Source organism: Oncorhynchus clarkii, chromosome 23, assembly GCF_045791955.1.
Source record: "Oncorhynchus clarkii lewisi isolate Uvic-CL-2024 chromosome 23, UVic_Ocla_1.0, whole genome shotgun sequence".
NCBI lineage: Eukaryota > Metazoa > Chordata > Actinopteri > Salmoniformes > Salmonidae > Oncorhynchus > Oncorhynchus clarkii.
In genome coordinates, this window is record NC_092169.1 from 17,969,975 (window position 1) to 17,986,897 (window position 16,923).

The window sequence follows — 16,923 nt, forward strand, 5'->3', positions numbered from 1 at the left end:
CATGGAGTCTGTTTCTGACTGTTTGAGCAGACACATGCACATTTGTGGCCTGCTGGAGGTCATTTTGCAGGGCTCTGGCAGTGCTCCTCCTGCTCCTCCTTGCACAAAGGCGGAGGTAGCGGTCCTGCTGCTGGGTTGTTGCCCTCCTACGGCTTCCTCCACGTCTCCTGATGTACTGGCCTGTCTCATGGTAGCGCCTCCATGCTCTGGACACTACGCTGACAGACACAGCAAACCTTCTTGCCACAGCTCGCATTGATGTGCCATCCTGGATGAGCTGCACTACCTGATCCAATTGTGTGGGTTGTAGACTCCGTCTCATGCTACCACTAGAGTGAAAGCACCGCCAGCATTCAAAAGTGACCAAAACATCAGCCAGGAAGCATAGGAACTGAGAAGTGGTCTGTGGTCACCACCTGCAGAACCACTCCTTTATTGGGGGTGTCTTGCTAATTGCCTATAATTTCCACCTGTTGTATCTTCCATTTGCACAACAGCATGTGAAATTTACAGTTTGATTTCACAGAAGTGTGATTGACTTGGAGTTACATTGTGTTGTTTGTGTTCCCTTTATTTTTTTGAGCAGTGTATGTATATATATATATATATCTATATATATCTATATATATCATTTTTGTTTAGTTTTTTTTACTGCACTGCCTCTAGGAGCGCAAAACAGCTAATACAAAGCTAAGTATTTTATTCCAGCCCTGGTATTCAGATCTATATTGCGCTTCTGCACATAATCATAATACTAGTGTAATTTAAGTATTAACAAATCATATACAGTATGCCTAGCTTTGCAAAAACCGAGGAGCAGTAGTGATTTGCAATAGAAATCTATGGAATAAAAACATTCTGGTATCCTGAGCATGCAGCTGTATCTGTCAAGCACATAGCCTAAAGCTGTGGTCATCAAGAACAGGCTCATCATGCTTGCTATGTCATATTTCATAATGGGCTTTAAGGTTCCATGTCACATTCCTCTTTTTTAATGTACAGAGATGCATACTTTGAATCAAAGGCCGTGATTTTTAACCAAAACACGTCATTTTTTTCTAGGCCTAACAAGCACAGATAACAGATATGTCCTTTCATTTAAATGTATGTGTGATGGGTCATCCTTTCTCTGGTAAAAATAAATGGAAACTCTGTGAATGTAGCGAAACGTGGGGGTAAATTTGAATGAAATTGTGCATCCTTATTTGCTGTGGTGATGTATCTATGTTTACAAGTCAATCCACTCCATCAAACCATGAGAATGTATTCGAATGGAAATCAATATAAAACAAATGTCTCTTTTGGTATTTGTTGTAACTGTATATTTTGTTATTGGTGTTGATTGATATTTTGTATAGAGCTACTGTATGTCTCAAAGTGAAATGTAGTTTTATGAAATTAAGGCAATGTAGCAAACAAATGAATATACCCAATCTTTTTATAGTTATTTATTTATTTACATGGTGCTGCTGTATAGACCAGGGTTGAAGTCAATTACAAGTTAAAATTCAGGAAAATAATTGGATTTCTAAAGCAGAACTCCTGAATTGACTGAAATTTAAATAGAATTGTCACCAACCCTTATGTAGACCAAGTCCCCTTCTGGCATTGATATTGAATGTTGAACAATACTGTGCTTTGTGGCTAAGTATAACTTTTTATTAGGTTATTTTTCTGACATTTCACAATGAAACCGTGACCAAACAGCCTTTCTCACGGGAAGTTTTCATGGATCATGGGGATGTCGATGGGACAAGATCAAAGCCTAATATGTTAATTATCTACAGTTGTGGCCAAATGTTTTGAGAATGACACAAATATTAATTTTCAAAGTCCGTTGCCACAGTTTGTATGATGGCAATTTGCATATACTCCAGAATGTTACGAAGAGTGATCAGGTGAATTGCAAGTAACTGCTAAGTCCCTCTTTGCCATGCAAATGAACTGAATCACCCCAAAACATTTCCACTGCATTTCAGCCCTGCCACAAAAGGACCAGCTGACATCATGTCAGTGATTCTCTCGTTAACACAGGTGTGAGTGTTGACAAGGCTGGACATCACTCTGTCATGCTGATTGAGTTTGAATAACAGACTGGAAACTTCAAAAGGAGGGTGGTGCTTGGAATCATTGTTCTTCCTCTGTCAACCATGCTTACCTGCAAGGAAACATGTGCAGTCATCATTGCTTTGCACAAAAAGGGCTTCACAGGCAAGGATATTGCTGCCAGTAAGATTGCACCTAAATCAACCGTTTATCGGATCATCAAGAACTTCAAGGAGAGCGGTTCAATTGTTGTGAAGAAGGCTTCAGGGTGCCCAAGAAAGTCCAGCAAGCGCCAGGACTGTCTCCTATAGTTTATTCAGCTGCGGGATCGGGGCACCACCAGTACAGAGCTTGCTCAGGAATGGCAGCAGGCAGGTGTGAGTGCATCTGCACGCACAGTGAGGTGAAGACTTTTGGGGGATGGCCTGGTGTAAAGAAGGGCAGCAAAGAAGCCACTTCTCTCCAGGAAAAACATCAGGGACATACTGATATTCTGCAAAAAGGTACAGGGATTGGACTGCTGAGGACTGGGGTAAAGTAATTTTCTCTGATTAATCTCCTTTCCGATTGTTTGGGGCACTCAGAAAAAAGCTTGTCCGGAGAAGACGAGGTACCATCAGTCCTGTGTCATGCCAACAGTAAAGCATCCTGAGACCATTCATGTGTGGGGTTGCTTCTCAGCCAAGGGAGTGGGCTCACTCACAATTTTGCCTAAGAACACAGCCATGAATAAAGAATGGTACCAACACATCCTCCGAGAGCAACTTCTCCCAACCAACCATCCAGTTTGGTGACGAACAATGCCTTTTCCAGCATGATGGAGCACCTTGCCATAAGGGAAAAGTGACAACTAAGTGGTTCGGGGAACAAAACATTGATATTTTGGGTCCATGGCCAGGAAACTCCCCAGACCTTAATCCCATTGAGAACTCAAGAGGCGTGTGGACAAACAAAACCCCACAAATTCTGACAAACTCCAAGCATTGATTATGCAAGAATGGGTTGCCATCAGTCAGGATGTGGCCCAGAAGTTAATTGACAGCATACTAGGGTGGATTGCAGAGGTCTTAAAAAAGAAGTGTCAACACTGCAAATATTCAGTTTTTGCTTCAACTTCATGTAATTGTCAATAAAAGCCTTTGACAGTATTCCATAGTAACATCTGACAAAAATATCTAAAGACAGAGAAGCAGCAAACTTTGGAAATTGATATTTGTGTCATTCTCAAAACTTTTGGCCACGACTATACAATGCATAGAGGGCCCTGTTACCAAAAGTGGTTAACGGAATGTTTATACAGTACTTTGAATCAGATTTTAATGATTTTATGTGTGTGCTTCAAGTACGTTTTTGTCGCAGGTAATCAGTTCACTACCTTTGTCTGTCTTTGCATTGTGGAAGTAATTGGACTTAGATGCATGAGGTGCATAGCTTTTGTGAGAGCATGCTCCTTTATATAGCAAATACAACGTGTTAAAATGATGTAACTTGTAGTTTTGTAGCGGAGCGAGGTATATTTTAATGGTAGCAGAGAGTTGCATAATTGAGCAAAAGAGCACTTTGGGGCTTATGGGTTTCATCAGGACATTGTTAACACTGGACAATCAGAAAGAGAGAGGAGGATTAAGGTGTTGATGTGACCAGAGATAAAGTTAGTTTAATTATGTGTTACTCTTATATCTACAAGTTTAGTCTCCCTGGTTTATGTTTGTAGGTGGGGTTTATTTGCAAGAATAACCTCTTGTTTTGTGCCTTCACTTGAAACACTGTAGTCTGTATAACACTGTGCAAAATGCAATACTGTGAACAATTATACTACTTTTGTTTAAACTTGCTGGCCTGTGTGACATGAGTAAAGAACAAAATACAAAAAAATCTCATTTTTTGTTTCATTATTCAAATGTAAAAATAATAACCTGTGTGCATATGTGCATGGAGAGAACAACAATTTTTTGTAGTGTGTATTTATTGCTGTCTTTTCAGTCATCTTTTGTGACATTTAGAGACTCGAGCATTATTGATGGTTGTATATTAAGCTACTTCTACTGTACTTCAAACACCATATTACTCTACATTAGTGAAGTACCTAACTTAAAGTTTGATTATTCACAAATGTGTATAGTGGACATTGAAATCCTTAATCTGTCATGCATATTTTTGAGTAGGTTTGACAATGGAGAGGACAGGCTTGTCTTTTTGAGAATGAATGGGTTGCTCTCATCTCACTTTAACAGTGCGTCAGATTTCTGTTCATTTGACGTCAGCCCTTTATCTAGTGCCCTTTCATATCCGGTGAGTAGTTGGAGCTTTGGTCAACCACTACTTGACCAAAGGTAGTGAGAGGTCACTAACTTATTTAATAATTAATTAAAAACATGAAATGAATGTATTAGACCTTGATGTCAATTTATCAGAACTTATTTGGGAATATATAATACTGGAGCCTATAACACACACGTGCCACAAAAAAGTGCAATACTCACTGATGGCCACTCAGTGTCTCCCCTGCTACAGTTATAATAATGTGTCACTATTTGGATAGACTGGATTTTCCGTCTGTAGATGCTCTATATAGTTTGTTGATAGTATGACCATCTGTTGATAAGCAACTGCTTGCTAGGAGTAGGTTTATAATAATAGTAAGGTTTAGGGTTAGAGATAGTTACAATGAACAAAAAAATATAAACAACATGCAACAATTTGAAAGATTTTACTGAGTTACAGTTCATGTAAGGAAATCAGTCTGTTGAAATGATTTCATTAGGCCTTAATCTATGGAATTTACATGACTGGGAGTACAGATATGCATGTTTTTTTTTTTTTTTAAAGGTATGGGTGTGGATCAGAAAACCAGTCTGTATCTGGTGTGACCACCAGCGCGCCTCATGCAGCGCCCCACATCTCTTTCGCTATAGAGTTAATCAGGCTGTTGATTGTGGCCTATGGAATGTTATCCCACTCCTTTTCAATGGCTGTGCAAAGTTGCTGGATATTGTCGGGAACTGGAACACGCTGTTGTACTCGTCGATCCAGAGCATCCGAAACGTGCTCAATGGGTAGCATGTCTGCTGAGTGTGCAGGCCATGGAAGAACTGGGAAGTTTTCAGCTTCTAGGAATTGTGTATAGATCTTTAAGACATGGGGCTGTGCATTATCATTCTGAAACATGAGATGATAGCGGTGAATAAAAGACATGACAATGGGCCTCAAGATCTCGTTACCGTATCTCTGTGCATTCAAATTGATAAAATGAAATTGTGTTCAAGGTCCGTAGCTTATGCCTGCCCATACCATAACCCCACCTCCACCATGGGGCACTCTGTTCATAACGTTGACATCAGCAAAACACGACGCCATACACCTACTTGATACACACACACACTACATGTTCATGTTTTTAAATGTATGTAAATTGCCTTTTGTCTGTAATGTCTTTTTCGTTATGCGTCGGACACCAGTAAGACTAGCTGTCGCCATTGGCGTCGGCTAATGGGGATCCTAATTAATCAAATCATACCATCATCTGCCAGGTATAATTGAAACCAGGATTCATCTGTGAAGAACACACTTCTCCAGTGGCCATTGAAGGTGAGCATTTGCCCACTGAAGTCAGTTACGATGCCTACCTGCAGTCAGGTCAAGACTAGAGGTCGACCGATTAATCGGAATGGCCGATTAATTAGGGCCGATTAAAAATGTAAAAAAATGTACACCTTTATTTAACTAGGCAAGTCAGTTAACACATTCTTATTTTCAATGAAGGCCTAGGAACGGTGGGTTAACTGCCTTGTTCAGGGGCAGAACGACAGATTTTTACCTTGTCAGCTCAGGGATTCAATCTTGCAACCTTACGGTTAACTAGTCCAACGCTCTAACCACCTGCCTCACGAGGAGCCTGCCTGTTACGCGAATGCAGTAAGAAGCCAAGGTAAGTTGCTAGCTAGCATTAAACTTATCTTATAAAAAACAATCAATCATAATCACTAGTTATAACTTCACATGGTTGATGATATTACTAGTTTATTTAGCGTGTCCTGTGTTGCATATAATCGATGCGGTGCGCAATTGCGAGAAAGGACTCGTTGCTCCAACGTGTACCTAACCATAAACATCAATGCCTTTCTTAAAATCAATACACAGAAGTATATATTTTTAAACCTGCATATTTAGCTAAAAGAAATCCAGGTTAGCAGGCAATATTAACCAGGTGAAATTGTGTCACTTCTCTTGCGTTCATTGCACGCAGAGTCAGGGTATATGCATCAGTTTGGGCCGCCTGGCTCATTGCAAACTAATTTGCCAGAATTTTACGTAATTATGACATAACATTGAAGGTTGTGCAATGTAACAGGAATATTTAGACTTATGGATGCCACCCGTTAGATAAAATACGAAACGGTTCCGTATTTCACTGAAATAATAAACGTTTTGTTTTCGAAATGATATTTCCGGATTCGACCATATTAATGACCGAAGGCTCGTATTTTTATGTGTTATTATTTTATAATTAAGTATATGATTTGATAGAGCAGTCTGACTGAGCGATGGTAGGCACCAGCAGGCTCGTAAGCATTCATTCAAACAGCACTTTCGTGCGTTTTGCCAGCAGCTCGCATTGCGCTGTTTATGACTTCAATCCTATCAACTCCCGAGATTAGGCTGGTGTAACCGATGTGAAATGGCTTGCTAGTTAGCGGGGTGCGCGCTCATAGCGTTTCAAACATCACTCGCTCTGAGATTTGGAGTAGTTTTCCCCCCCTGCTCTGCATGGGTAACGCTGCTTCGAGGGTGGCTGTTGTCGATGTGTTCCTGGTTCGAGCCCAGGTAGGGGCGACGAGAGGGACGGAAGCTATACTGTTACACTGGCAATATTAAGTGCCTATAAGTTCATCCAATAGTCAAAGGTATATGAAATACAAATCGTATAGAGAGAAATAGTCCTATAATAACTACAACCTAAAACTTATTACCTGGAAATATTGAAGACTCATGTTAAAAGGAACCACCAGCTTTCATATGTTCTCATGTTGTGAGCAAGGAACTTAAACGTTAGCTTTCTTACATGGCACATATTGCACTTTTACTTTCTTCTCCAACACTTTGTTTTTGCATTATTTAAACCAAATTGAACATGTTTCATTATTTATTTGTGCCTAAATTGATTTTATTTATGTATTATATTAAGTTAAAATAAGTGTTCATTCAGTATTGTTGTAATTGTCATTATTACAAATAAAAATATTTTAAAAAATCGTCCGTTTAATCGGTATCGGCTTTTTTTGGTCCTCCAATAATCGGTATCGTATCGCCGTTGAAAAATCATAATCGGTTGACCTCTAGTCAAGACCCTGATGAGGATGGCGAGCACGAAGATAAGCTTCCCTGAGATAGTTACTGACAGTTTGTGTAGAAATTCTTAGGTTGTGTAAACCCACCGTTTCATCAGCTGTCCGGGTGGCTGGTCTCAGACGATCACGCAGGTGAAGAAGCTGGATGTGGGATGGTGTGGTTACACGCGGTCTGCGGTTATGAGGCCGGTTGGACATACTGCCAAATTAACATTACATTCTCTGGCAATAGCTCTGGTGGACATTCCTGCAGTCAGCATGCCAATTGCATGCTTCCTCAACTTTAGACATCAGTGGCATTGTGTTGTGTGACAAAACTGCACATTTTAGATGGGCCTTTTAATTGTCCCCAGCACAAGATGCACCTGTGTAATGATCATGCTGTTTAATCAGCTTCTTGATATGCCACACCTGTCAGGTGGATTAATTATCTTGGCAAAGGAGAATGCTCACAAATGTAAACAGAAATAAGCTTTTTGTGCGTATAGGAACATTTCTGGGATCATTTATTTCAGCTCATAAAACATGGGACCAACACTTTACATGTTGCATTTATATTTTTGTTCAGTGTAGTTGAAATGTTACTGATAGTCTGTAGAGCATCTACAGATGGACTGTCCAAATAAAGTGTTACTGACTGTAAAAATAAAAATAATAAAAAAATGAAAAATATATATCCATCCCCCATAAAATAATACAACATGCACTGTAGTTGTTACACTGTAATTGCAATACTGCCAACATTGCCAGAACATAATCAGATGCATGGTAGACAAGTCCTTTGTAGACTTTTGCTATTTGATTAATCTCTGTCTACACTGTCTCCAAATGTACCCTTGAATTCTGTATAATTGTTGATCCATTCACAAAACTGCATTTTGAATGAGACTCTTATGAGGGGCTGCCTTGTACCTCTGGGTAGCAATGGGTGAGACAGTCCCCTCTCCTTTCTCTCAGTTCCTATGAAAAGGTTGCCAAGTTCAAACATCTCATAATCAACAAAAGTGTTGTGGATGGATTAGGGATGTCCCCGACTGAAAACAATACTGGTCGACCAAGAGTCCGACCATTTCGATTTTAAAATGTTTATTTTTCCATATATAGAAACACCTTATGTGTTTTATTAAAATCAACTACAGTATATGTAGGCTACTGAGCTTGTCTGATGCTTTAAGCACACTGTGATTCAATAATTAAAACACACAATTGACTCAAGAGGGAGCCAGAGATCAAGATAGCCTAACTGGAAGACAAAAACCTGTTCCTTACCCTCCAGCTGCTGCTGGCCTTCACAGATTCTGCCTTTATGTTCCCGAAGTTGCCGGTTATAGGCTACATCAGGGGTCGGCAAACCTTTTCCATTTGGAGCGCCATTTCTACCGATCTGTGTGCCAGTTAGGATTTTCATATGCACATTTTATTTTATAATCAAGTCTTCATATCTTAAAATCATTGTCATGAGATTAATAAAAATTATATCTAAATCTAAATGAAAATAATACAAATCTAAAAGTAACTTCTATTGCCATCGCCAACTAGTCAAAATAGCCTACATAAAGCCAACAAATAACAACATTGCAGCCTGCAGGTAGAAAATATCCAGATAAAAATGAATCACATTGGTTACTCATGGCCTGTCTGCAGAAACTTGAAACATTGTATCAACTATCAACTTGGTGCAGCCCAAAGCTTGTGCTAACAAACTTACAACATTGTATAGAATATTCTGGACCAGCAGGAAACAGCAGTTTCCTGCTACCAGTGAGCTCTGGACAGACACAGCTGTATTTGCGCAAGGGATAAGAAGTAATCAGGTAGGCCTATTTTATGATGTTTCCACCAGATCAGAGCATTACATTTTATTTCCTTTCATGACAAGTGGTTGTCAAAGGGAGAGAGCTGGAAAGGTTTTTCAAATAGGCTACGTTGAGGAACTATTGTCGTTCTCAATGGATGTAAAAACAGACTTTGTTCACTTGCTGTTTGATTTGATTTGTTTGAGGTGCATCGGGTGGCTGATTACTTACCAAACACCAGTGATGCCACAATGCAAATTTTTGCATAATGCCCCCCCCCCCCCCCCCCACACACACACACACACACACACACAACACACACAAATTATGTACCAACACATTGGCTAACTGTAACAAATAATAACATTCCCAATGATAAATAATGTTCCTCATCGTTGACAGGAATAAGATATAAATAGGTTATGTTTCTGCACATTGCTTGACAAAAGTAAATTGTGGTGCCATAATATATAACCATTTATCACTGGACCTTTACAGTCTTGTATACCACATGCCTGCTGTTGACATCAACTCTACTCTGCTTTATACTGGGACTTGAATTGTGTACATGTCCCGTCCCCGCTGCGACTCTTGTAGTCCATTTGGAAGTGATAATCCAAACATCCTCCACTCTGCTTTAGAATCTTCATCTTTGATATAGACAACACCTCACCATACTTTATGATTCACAAAGCTGCATTACAATGCAATAATACTGCATGTAGCATGTTTTTATCTTTCCTTGAGAAGATAAACAAATCTCAACAGATTGACCTGAATTTGGGTGCCCAGCCACATAACTATTTAAATCAGTATCTCTTTGGCTCTGTATTGATCATTTTATCTATACTGTATGGCTCCTTGAATATAGCATTCATAAAGCCACCTTGGTTAAGATATGAATTATCTGTTAAATCATAACTTTTCACCCAGCAACACAAACTCAAACTGACAATATGAAATCTAGCATATGAAGTCAGTGGGCCCAGGCCTGGCCAGAGAGAATTTTTGAAGATTCCTCTGCCAGAGATAATAAACTTCTCAAAGGAGAAACAGGGCCCATTATCAACAGAACCCAAGTCCTCTGAGTCCCCTGTTCACAGTGCAGGGACCCTATGTCGATAGGAAACAAGCAGAGAGGATGGGCTGTTAGTGGATGGGGGCCATGAGGCCCTGCACTTGCAAGCCAATGCCTAAGCTCACTCTTCTCCCCGCCACCCTCTCTCTATTCCTCTTTTTATCCCTGAAAGGCCAGCTTGAATCAAAGGCTCCAGCCAGAACCTTTGTTTTCCTTGGAAGCTGTGCAAATACATTGTGGCTTTATGAAATCAGTGAGCTAGATTCTTAAACTTGAAACGACATCAGTGATGCCAAATATGACTTTTTTTTTATGTTTCTCTGTTGACAGAATGATATGCATGCAACATTTTGGGACCCTTTACCTAGAATATTTTGTTATCAATTAGTTGTTTTTAATTTGGTATATCCACAATTGATATACGCTCCATATAAAGTGTGGTGACAGGAGACAGAAAACCGATGTTACTTTAGTTGGGAGGACCAACTGTTTAGTAATAAAGATTATGGCTATAAGCAGAAGTAAAAAATAAAATTTAAAAAAGACTGTGTTAGCTAGCCGTTAGCCACTCCTTATGGATCCCTAGGGATAAGATAGCATGTGGGGGGGACTGTACAACAGCCTTGCTTCCTGCAAATACCCAGCGGAGTGTCGGGAGAGCACACAATGACTCTGGGTTGAGAGACCCGACAACTCTAAGCATATTATATCCATCATGACCTTGAGAGTGATTCTGGAAAACATAAATCCTGTTTACTGGCCATGCGTAGCATTCGATGTGAAGAATTTGGGGGGTGGGGGGTGGAAATAGGCTTGTCTTGCCTAGCTCCAAAGCACAGTGGATATCCGTTTTAAGATCAAACCCAAAATATCTCTATGTAATTTAACTGCAACAATGCCCTATTACCATACTGCTGTTTCACAAGAAATCAAGCTGACTCCCTGAGTAATGGAGGAGTGCTCTACAGCTCATTGCAGGCCCAGCAGCATACAAACTCCATGATGTTTTGAAAGATACTACTGCTGCTCTCGAGGAATTTCTAAGACACAGTGATAAATATACAAGTGGTTTGTGGGGTTTGCTGGTGAACCAAGGCCACAAATAAACAGCTTCTTGCAGATAAAAATCTTGTTTGTTTTGTTTCGACAGAAGCACCACAATAGAATTAAGGAGGCAGGACAGAGTCCTCTTGCTTTAGCTATGCTTCTTGCTAAGCTTTACTTTCAATTTAGCTCCAGAGTTTCCACCTGCTGTCATCCAGTTGTATTTCACATGAACCCACCTAATTAATCAAGTTTGCAAAACACATTTATAAATGTGGTTATGCTATGCCTCAAATTATCTGTAGCAGAAATACACTTTACCGGGAGCCAAGAATAAGAGGAACAAAGGAATGGACGGGGGAGTTGGTGTCATTTCTTGCACGAGTGTATCCTTTGTGTGTGTGTGTGTGTGCGTGCGTGCGTGCGTGCGTGATGATGGAGAATTGTGGGGAAAAAATAACAGAAAAACAACCTGATGAGGAACGATTACCAAATGTGGAACCATCTGTCACTCTTTTTAGATAACATGCTTAATAGCTTCCATATGACAGATCACTCATGATTCATTAATTATTTTTTGGTGGCCAAATTGTTAAAGGAAATTAGGCTGCCGTAACATACATTGAGATGGCAGGTAGCCTAGTGGTAAAGTGTGTTTAGAGCGTAACCGAAAGGTTGCTGGTTCGAATCATTGAGCTGGCTCAGTGAAAAATCTGTAGTTGTACCCTTGAGCAAGGCACTTAACTCTTGTTGCTCTGGATAAGTGTCAGCTAAATTACTCAAATTAAAATGTGCATTGGGCTTGCTGCTCGGTGAGATTGATAGACCCTCTTATGTTTCAGAGAAAATTCTACCATTCTTTCAAAGTCCTGCCATTATTTTAAACCTAATGCTGCTCTGCTTTTTCAATTGATAGAATAATAAACGAGTTTAGTCTTATATGGTAGGCCTACTCACTGCTGCGCTCTGTAGAATCAGTAGACTCAAGTATGAAAAGGTCAACAACCTCACTGCTGTTCCCCTTTAAGGAGGTGAGGAATGGTATTTTGGTTATTGTAGTACATAAATACATACGTTTATCATCTCTCACAATGATATGAAATGTAAGACTTGTAATTGAACATAGTATCATAACAAATATTATACACATTTCATATGCTTTATATGTTTTATCTAATAACGATGTGTTTGGGTGAAGATAAATACCAACTGTACATTATTAAACCACATTTCCCACAATGCCCCGCGTCACGAACTGAAGCGTTTTCCTTTGCGGACGTGTGTGAAAGATATCCGTAAATGGGGAGTTGGAGAGAAATTTGATGTTGTGTCATACAGAGTACCCCTCACTTAAAATTGAATTCGACTTTCTATTTTTATGTGAAGTTGGAATATATATTTCACCAGGTGTAAACAATCATTCTCACCGAGAGAGGGACAGGCAGGATCAACGGCAGCTGTGCTTGAAGCCCAGCCTGCAAAACGCTAGCTAGCAAACGCGAGGCTAGTGTGGAATTACAGAACAGTACTTCACGGGCTTAATGATGCCTCGCGACAACATGACCTCCCTCGTTCAGAAAATTGGTAGACAGGCGCTTGTAACTTTTAGAAACCCATCTTTGGTAGGTGATAAAGCGTTTCTGGATAATCAAGGTAAACTCCAAACCCTCATGACCGAAATCAGAGCTGCGGATCTGAAGATTGCTCCAAGGAAAGTTGACTGCGCGTCTACACCTCTGCCACACAACCCCCCGGTCACATACATGCACATATGCGAGACAGACCAATTCAGCATGGGGGTGTTTTTGCTGAAGAGCGGCGCTTCCATCCCCTTGCACGACCACCCGGGAATGTACGGCATGTTAAAAGTTATGTATGGCAAGGTCAGGATCACCTGTTTTGACAGGTTGGACAAATCAACTAACGTGGCCAGTGACACGCAATTCAAGCCGCCCCTGCTACCTTTCCAGAGAGATACGCTGAGGAGGTCAATACTCCGGTCGGTCGGTGAGTTTACAGAAGAGAGTGGCCCGTGTATTTTGACCCCTGACCGAGACAACCTTCATCAAATCGACGCAGTCGATGGACCCACTGCTTTCCTCGATATTCTGGCACCACCATATGATCCAGATGACGGTAGAGACTGTCATTATTACAAAGTTCTGGAGTCTGCCACGGACTCGGAGGACAAAAAGGCTGAGGCTCAGGGGCAAAAGGAAGTTTGGCTCATGGAAGTACCGCAACCTTCTGATTTTTGGTGTGGTGGTGAACCTTACCCCGGCCCTGAAGTCAATATCTGAAGCGCACTATGAACGCTGAATTGATGTGAACCATTGATTCTCAGGGCTGTGTCACAACATGGTATAAATGTATGATGGTCATAATTCCTACAATGATGGAGTATTATGGAATGGATATGTCACTGTGGTGTGTAATGGAATGGGAAAACATGTTGTGTGAACTAAAAGCACTTATACTAAAGTTGGACAAATGCTCACAATCGTCTCTTCAGTTTGGGGGTTGGCCAGTCACAATGCATTTAGCCTGTAATGAAAGTAGTTACTCAGTTGATAAATTGTACATCATCTCTAATGTATTTGAAATTACACCAAGTTTATCATGTCTTAAAATGAATTGAAACCATACATTAAACATAACATTTCTAAGAAGAACAATATTGAGGGACACAAGAATTCACTAAATGGGGTACGCTGTAATACACAATTAATTGGTATATACAACCTGAAACTAATGCCTGAAGAATCGTGTAAGTGTTCCTTACAAGCCAGAATGTTGACTCAAATAACATTTAAAATTACTCTACCAGTTGTCTGTGGTTTATTCTTTGGCTGCTCTAAATTTGAAACAAAATATCCCAAGGAAAATTTTGTTTACCCAACTTGTTAAAGAGCTGGAAGGTATATTGTTCAGTTCCAGGCACTGAGATAAAAAGTTTATATTGAATTTTACATTTTATTTAGTCAATAGCTGTTGAACCAAGCATGCCATGATAATTAAAATTATATTCTGAATTTGGAGGATGGAGAACAATCCACACCTTTGTGAGATTTTTATTAATTCATATTCAGCAACAAAAATACAGTGTGCAATGTCCTCCATCCTCCCCTGATTCATAATATATAATTTTCAGTGCCTAACTTTACCTCTATGCCAAACTGAACCATATACTGGCTCTCTAAAAAGATTGGTTAAGCAACTGAAAGACAAACCTAACAGACAAGCAGTAAAGTAAGTTTAAATGTAACTTTATTAAACATTCTGGCTTCTATGGAACATTTACATGATTTTGAAGTCATTACTTTCAGGTTGTATATACCAATTGTGTATTACAGCCTGAATTAATCAGACTTTACAAATGAAAAAAGTCATCATTTACTATAGGTATGTTTTGATTGGATCAAACTACATTCTTTGAGATTGGGACATGGGTTACTGAATAATTATCTTAAACATTGGTTAGTTAATCAAACTTCACCAATTAAACTTAATCCCCATAATAACTTTGCTTGCTTCATCAATTTGGGAATTTAGCTCATATTTGGCAGAGTGCTATTGAGTTCATTGCTTGCGGCTTAGGGGCCTCTTGTGGACATACTGAGTATTACCTGAGAAGGACAATGTGACTAGTAGAATACTGTATACAGTATAGGCCTCCCTTGACCTAAACTCTGCAAAAAAAAAGAAACGTCCCTATTTCAGGACCCTGTCTTTCAAAAAATAATTTGTAAAAATCCAAATAACTTCACAGATCTTCATTGTAAAGGGTTTAAACACTGTTTCCCATGCTTGTTCATTGAACCACACACATTTAATGAACATGCAACTGTGGAATGGTCGTTAAGACACAAACAGCTTACAGATGGTAGGCAATTAAGGTCACAGTTATGAAAACTTAGGACACTAAAAAGGCTTTTCTACTGACTGAAAAACACCAAAATAAAGATGCTCAGGATCCCTGCTCATCTGTGTGAACGTGCCTTAGGCATGCTGCACGGAAGGATGAGGACTGCAGATGTGGTCAGGGCAATATATTGCAATGTCCGTGCTGTGAGACGCCTAAGATAGCGCTGCAGGGAGACAGGACGGACAGCTGATCATCCTCGCACTGGCAGACCACGTGTAACAACACCTGCACAGGATCGGTATATCCGAACATCACACCTGGGGTACAGGTACAGGATGGCAACAACAACTGCCCGAGTTACACCAGGAACGCACAATCACTCCCATCAGTGCTCAGACTGTCCGCAATAGGCTGAGAGAGGCTGGACTGAGGGCTTGTAGGCCTGTTGTAAGGCAGGACCTCACCAGACATCACCGGCAACAACGTCACCTTTTGGGCACAAACCCACCGTCACTGGACCAGACAGGAATGGCAAAAAGTGCTATTTGACGAGTCGCGGTTTTGTCTCACCAGGGGTGATGGTCAGATTCGCGTTTATCGTTGAAGGAATGAGCGTTACACCGAAGCCTGTAGTCTGGAGCGGGATCGAGGTGGAGGGTCCGTCATGGTCTGGGGCAGTGTGTCACAGCATCATCGGACTGCCTGCAATGACAACAAGTTATCTCAACGCTGTGCATTACAGGGAAGACATCCTCCTCCCTCATGTGGTACCCTTCCTGCAGGCTCATCCTGACATGACCCTCCAGCATGACAATGCCACCAGCCATACTGCTCATTCTGTGCGTGATTTCCTGCAAGACAGGAATGTCAGTGTTCTGCTATGGCCAGCAAAAGCCTGGATCTCAATCCCTTTGAGCACGTCTTGGACCTGTTGGATCGGAGAGTGAGGGCTAGGGCCATTCCCCCCAGAAATGTCCGGGAACTTGCAGGTGCCTTGGTGGAAGAGCGGGGTAACATCTCACAGCAAGAACGGGCAAATCTGGTGCAGTCCATGAGGAGAAATGCACTGCAGTACTAAATGCAGCTGGTGGCCACACCAGATACTGACTGTTACCCCCCCCTTTGTGACCCCGCTTTGTTCAGGGACACATTTTTCCATTTTTGTTAGTCACATGTCTGTGAATCTTGTTCAGTTTATGTCTCAGTTTTTGAATCTTGTTTATGTTCATACAAATATTTACACGTTAAGTTTGCTGAAAATAAACACATTTGACAGTGAGAGGATGTTCTTCTGTTGTTGCTGAGTTTATATACAATAGCCTATTGCCTACTGTCAAAGGACCAAAATAAGACAAAAATACATATTCTACAACACAAAGTGGATTTCATTGTTGTTTAAAATATTCAACCATGTCCTTTGTCCAGTAATTTAATTTGTACTAGGCTAATTAAGAATACATTTGTGGAACAATGCACAAGCACTGCACAAGCAGTTTTCTTTATGCCAACAACGTCAAAATATTCTACATTTATTGTAAGAAGCATCAAGTCAGTTAAATAACAATACTCAGTGTGTAAAACACACGTAAAATAAAAGTATCAAAGTTTTTCTACTTTGTTACGGTCTGTAATGATCTTACAGCTGAGAGGCTAAGTGGCATCAATTGTTTGTGACTGTCATCTTTATCCAACAAGTAACAGGAGATTTTAAAAAGTTATCAAACAGCAGGTTAATCAATTCAGTTA

At 40.4% G+C, this 16,923-nt stretch overlaps 1 protein-coding gene across 1 annotated transcript; it reads left to right on the forward strand.

Moving 5' to 3' along the window:
* The first annotated feature begins 12,599 nt into the window (after positions 1 to 12,599).
* On the forward strand, positions 12,600 to 15,018 carry LOC139381808 (2-aminoethanethiol dioxygenase-like). The gene has a single exon (XM_071125581.1). The coding sequence runs from the start codon at positions 12,854 to 12,856 to the stop codon at positions 13,610 to 13,612; it is 759 nt and encodes a 252-aa protein (XP_070981682.1). The 5' UTR covers positions 12,600 to 12,853; the 3' UTR covers positions 13,613 to 15,018.
* The last annotated feature ends 1,905 nt before the right edge of the window (positions 15,019 to 16,923 follow it).